This window comes from Austrofundulus limnaeus, unplaced genomic scaffold, assembly GCF_001266775.1.
Source record: "Austrofundulus limnaeus strain Quisiro unplaced genomic scaffold, Austrofundulus_limnaeus-1.0 Scaffold1386, whole genome shotgun sequence".
NCBI lineage: Eukaryota > Metazoa > Chordata > Actinopteri > Cyprinodontiformes > Rivulidae > Austrofundulus > Austrofundulus limnaeus.
This window is the reverse complement of record NW_013953788.1, coordinates 51,774-57,171: the sequence shown is the minus strand read 5'-3', so window position 1 is coordinate 57,171 and position 5,398 is coordinate 51,774. Positions and strand designations below refer to the sequence as shown.

Genomic DNA, 5,398 nt, shown 5'->3' with positions numbered 1-5,398 from the left:
TTTTTCTTTAATAATCTCATTTGTGAATACCTTAAACACAATTTTACTTGAAGAAGTAACTACTACTTCAGAAATATTTAACCACGATTCTGACTTGGAAGATTGTAATTATATTTGTTGTGAACTCTTACTGATCAAAACATGAAATCAGAGGTGGTGTGATTATATGTAACAACGTCCTGCCATACATAAAGCCGATTGGAATAATAGAGTTCGGACATCATGGTGAGCTTRTACGGGTTTTAATGCTAAGTTTTCACTCCACTAATGTAACACCGGGTTCAGTTCAGTGTACTTATAAAGTAAATTAAAAATGTTTTTATTCCTAAAGTCCACTCGTTATCAAGCGGCCGCTGTCAGCTTTATGTTAGCTTCACCCTGCTGTAATGTAGCATTCATGCTAATCAAAGCTAGCACATATCGTAGCAGCCCGTGTAATTAACTCATTTCACAAAACCAGGTTTATTGTATGTAAACAGAGTGTTAACATTATGAACGGACGTCTTAGTGGAAATAAAAATAAAATAAAACAATTGTCAGCTCAAACTAACCGTGTTGGGCTAACTAATAAGTTATGGTTGAAGTCACAGTAGAATAGTTAACTGGTGCAACATATTGATATTGTTTCAGGAAAAACTTCATAACTATTAGCATTATAGATAAACATAACATGTCATTATTAACAGTTTTGTAAAAAATGATTTGCTAATACAGAATATTTTAATATTACAGTGAAATAGACTTCTTTACATTGATTGTAAATAAGACCCCCAGAAGATAAACTAAGATGCATGATTAACCATCAAAGAGCAACATTTGTTCTACCTGAGCATGAATCTACAGCTACACCTTTTCTTCCTAGATGCCTCTGAAACATCTCCCAATAATAAAGAAATGCAAAAATTATCAGAAAACATGTTTACTGTGAAGTCTTGCTGCATTCCTTAGGAGTCACATACAGTTTTAACATTTCTATCAGGTTTTTTTTGGGCACTCATTGTGTAATTATAATATGTTTTAACTTCACTGTGGTTGGCTGAACAGAGGTGGGGTGTGGTCAGATTTGATGGTGTAAAATAACCCGTCACATTGTAATTTAACAACTTTCAGTAGTGATCTTCTGTTAGGGCTGGTTTTGAACACTTCAGAACAATCCTGCGTTTAAAACAAGAAAATCCTGTTTTGTTTTTCACACTTCAGAGGGAAGATGAAACCAAACGTCCCTCTCCTCCTCCGCCTGGTCCTGCTCACCGTGTCGGGACTGACCCGAGCCCAAGTCGAGACCTCGCTCCTGGATCTGTCCATGATCCTTCCCAGTCTCAGCCGACCAGCCAACCACAGCCGCATCTTCTATGCGGTGATGTTTGACGCAGGGAGCACCGGGACGCGGATCCACGTCTACACCTTCATTCAGAGTGACTCAGGTGAAAAAAAAAACAGAAAGCATTTCTTTGTTCCCAGTGCACTTCTTTTAAGTCTAGACACGTAACTATATTTAAAAAAAAAAACATCCAAATCAATGCATTGAATTGATTGAATATAAATTAATATACTGTTTTGAGCCATACAGTTCTATGTTGTCACTTCGGGGGTCATAAGTCACATTTCACTTCCTCTTTCAGATAAATTATGCATCTATGTTAAGCGGGTTTAGACAGTTTTTTGCTTTTAATGGCTGCTTCATATTTTATGTGGATGGATGTACGTTTCAGAGCAGCTGCCGGTTTTGGACAATGAGATGTTCCATTCCATAAAGCCCGGCTTGTCAGCATATGCTGACTCCCCTGAAATGGTGAGTTCATTGTCAAACATAATCAATTTTATCGAGCCAAGTGGGGGAAAGGTCCGCCGGCTCTGCATTGTGGCCAGAAACACTGTCGATAGCCCGCGCTCCGCAGGGATCGCATTACTGATGAAAATAAATAAAAGGAGAGAGAATTGAACTGACAATCAGGCGGACATTCAAGCGGATAAAATTACCATAACATTAGGCGTTTATCTGTTTTTTATTTGTTCGAAGAGTGCTTGTTTTGTAGCGCATGCTGTTTGTTTTCTTATAGGCCGGACAAACAGTGGCGCTGCTGTTGAAGGTGGCAAAGAAGACGGTTCCTCGTCTGGACTGGAAGAGGACTCCGCTGGTCCTCAGGGCCACAGCTGGACTTCGCCTCCTGCCTGCAGAGAAAGCCCAGACTCTCCTGGATCAGGTCAGGAAGTGCACTGAGACAAGGTCCTCCGGGGGCCGTTTTAACAAGATTCAGCAAAGCAGAGTGCACAGTATCCCTTCATCATAAAGGGCGTTGTTAGGCTTTACATCGTCTGACACGTTCACAGGAAAGTGCAGTCTTTTATCTGGGGAAGCAGCTGGCAGAAAAAAAGTGATTTTTCACTGCAGATAGCAAAGAGACGTGTTGTGAGCTCAGAGTTTATCATTTATAAAAGTGTATGAAAAAAACGCGTTGGCCTGGGGGCACCTTGGAAGGTAAATGATACTTTGTTAATCCCTCCTGTGGGAATTAATTAATCCCATCCAGCAGTGGGGGGGGGGACACCTCTGGAGCTCCCATTAAGAGGGCTCATTTTCCTCRGCCTCACCTCGCTCCCCTCCTCTCCTCAGGTTCAACATGTGTTTGATGAATCTCCCTTTTTGGTCCCAGACAACAGCGTCAGCATAATGGACGGCACAAACGAAGGTAACGTCTGCCCTGCCTCCTGTCCCGACGAGCAGCACATTCGTCACTCATCCCAGGTGTTTTAGTAGTGTTGTGATCCTCGTTGTAGTTGATGCGAAACTCTGCTTAATCAAGGCGTTTAGACGAAATTACAGCCCATTAGAACTGTTTTCTGATGATACCCTTTTACCACAAACACATTTGAAACCCAAAAGCCAATAATTATGGGGTTTAAAAAACAATAAAAAAAACTCTGTCCTGTTGTGCTTTAGTGTAACTGATTTGTCAGCGTTTCAGTTTTCCTTGTGTGTGCTTGTATTTCAAGATTGCTCTTGCTGAAATGACTGTTTTCTGATTCTTTGCTTGTAATTTTGCAAATTTAGGCATCCTGGCTTGGCTTTCTTTGAACTTCCTGACAGGCAAGTGAAATCACACACAACATACACGCACCTGATGATAGAGAAGGCTTGTGTTTTTCTGATTTTTTTCCCCCCGTCATGTATGAGTGCAAACTACAAACTCTTGGCCTAAGGCCGTTGCTGTGATCTTGCTCAAACTGAGCTAAAAAAAAATTCTGCTTCTTTAGTTGGTAACATATTTCCCAAGAAGCTCTTTTTATTTAGTTGTTTATTTTTTGAAGATYGCACCTCAGGTGGAACCGATTAGCTTGTCTCATCGGCTGTAGCTGGATTAAGGTGGGAAATGTTTTCAGGTCATCTGAATGCAGACGCCAAGAAGACGGTGGGYATATTGGATTTGGGGGGAGGATCCACTCAGATCACTTTCCTGCCCAAACTGAAGGTCAGCCGCTTGTCTGAATCTTTAAAGATGGTTTTAAATATTAAAGTCCGGTGATGATTAACTCGCTGCATCCTTAATATTCTGCTGCAGAGGACCGCCGAGAGTGCTCCTGTTGCTGATTTTGTTGCCAGATTTGACTTCTTCAACTCGACATTTGAGCTGTACTCTCACAGGTAATTAATGCGTCTCATAAAATATAGTTGATGCCCGATGGCAGACAGTGAGTGATCATTTAATTGCCTGTAACTATGTGCTTGTGTTCAACTGTCTCATAAGCCAATTTGATTCAAGATGGCCACCACAGCTAATTAGTCTCAGCAAACACCACAGCTGTGTCCAAATTCAAAGGCTATATCCTTTGAAGGCCGATTACTTCGCAGTGATGTGCCAGAGTCTGTTCAAATTTGAAGGCCTATCAAATTGCGGCCCCCAAATGCGTCCTCCTTTTCCTCTGATTTGAGGGAAGAGTCCGATGCATCCTTCTCAGCCCACCCTATCCCAAGATGCATTGTGGGCTGACTGGAGATGTTTTTTTTTTGTTGTAATGGACGAAGCGAGAGACTGAATAAATAAAAATCTGGCGATACAAAAATTGAAAGTCTAAAGRGGTTGTGTTGGTTGGTTTTTGTTGTTTGCATAGACAATAGGGCTGCACAACATATCGTGAGTATATTGTCATCACAATATCAATGTGTGCACAATATTCATATCGCAAAGGGTTGCTTGGAGTGCAATAATTGTTGATGAATGTATTTGAAGAGTTTTGAAGTTGTATACTTGATGCTAATGCAATATTTAGTCAGTAGGACCGAGTCTCACAGCTGCAAAAGCTCACACCAGACCAGACACAAATGACAGCCAAAATTACTAAAGGTCACATAATAAGTAGGAAAATTAGAAAGCGAGGAAAGAAATAAAAAGGAATATCACACCTGATATTGTCATCCCAATATTTACCAATATTTTCGCCATTGCAAGATTTTCTAATATCGTGCAGCCCTAATAGATGTGTTTTAATATAATTCCTGTCAGTAATTAAACAAGCTCGTATGGCAGGTCCCTTGGGTTTTCTTGAAATGCTGCTAAGCTATTTGTGTTCATTTAAAACATGAATAATATCAACCTATTAATATTTTTGATCTTCATTGCTTCTACTTAGTGCTGTCACAGTTGTTTGGCAACAGGACGTTATGCTAACTGAAGGCTAGACCCTCCAAATTCACGGTCACTGACTTCTGGTCTTTGTGGTCAATAAAGGATGCAGCACATGTAGACTGGGTCCTTAGAAGGATGCAGCCTCTGAATTTGGACACAGCCTACATAGTTACAGGCTATAGCCAGCTAGTTATCCTAGCCTATGTCATCAAGCGCCAGCATCTGTGACATTGTGATGGAGCAAAGATGGAGTCCAAACATGTCCGACGTGTCAGCTGACAAAGCAACTATTTGTCCTACAGCAAGTCCTACTGGACCTATGTCACAAATTATTAGTAATCTTTTTATAATAAATGATTATAATTGTCAAATACTTTGAGACTATTGTTTTTACACAAGTAATATTCTTAGAGAAGACTTGAAGTTTTACCAAAGTAATTTTATGGTAAGATTCGTTTACTTTTACCCAAGTATTCCTTGAGGTACTTTATACAACACTGGATGTGGTAGTACCTGAGAGTCATCTACATCACATACTCTGAGCTCTAACAGATTGCGTGATGTTGCAAATGATCACACAAAACAGCTAAAACTCACAGTTTTCAACATGTAATGAACTCAGTTTAAAAGGCTGACATGAGAAGTGGCGGTGTTTTTAATTTGATTCTGTTTGTGGKTGTTACATGAGCTGACTTCTGAATTTATTCTCTTTCCAAAGCAATTTTCATGTATATTTAAAGGCTAAAACTGGCGTCCCACTTATCTTTTTGATG

The 5,398-nt window shown here is 40.2% G+C and overlaps 1 protein-coding gene across 2 annotated transcripts in view; it reads left to right on the top strand.

Annotated features, from left to right (window-relative positions):
* The first annotated feature begins 188 nt into the window (after nt 1-188).
* Nucleotides 189-5,398, top strand: part of LOC106535213 (ectonucleoside triphosphate diphosphohydrolase 5) — an 11,088-nt gene continuing 5,878 nt past the window's right edge. The window contains exons 1-8 of one of the 2 annotated variants that reach the window (XM_014032165.1): nt 189-225; nt 1,201-1,424; nt 1,713-1,792; nt 2,061-2,204; nt 2,615-2,690; nt 3,053-3,088; nt 3,382-3,470; nt 3,561-3,643. In XM_014032165.1, the coding sequence (XP_013887619.1) occupies nt 1,208-1,424; nt 1,713-1,792; nt 2,061-2,204; nt 2,615-2,690; nt 3,053-3,088; nt 3,382-3,470; nt 3,561-3,643 (725 nt within the window). In that variant the 5' untranslated portion in view covers nt 189-225; nt 1,201-1,207. Of the gene's footprint in view, nt 226-1,200; nt 1,425-1,712; nt 1,793-2,060; nt 2,205-2,614; nt 2,691-3,052; nt 3,089-3,381; nt 3,471-3,560; nt 3,644-5,398 lie in introns of those variants that run through there. The other variant, XM_014032166.1, reaches the window with a different exon arrangement.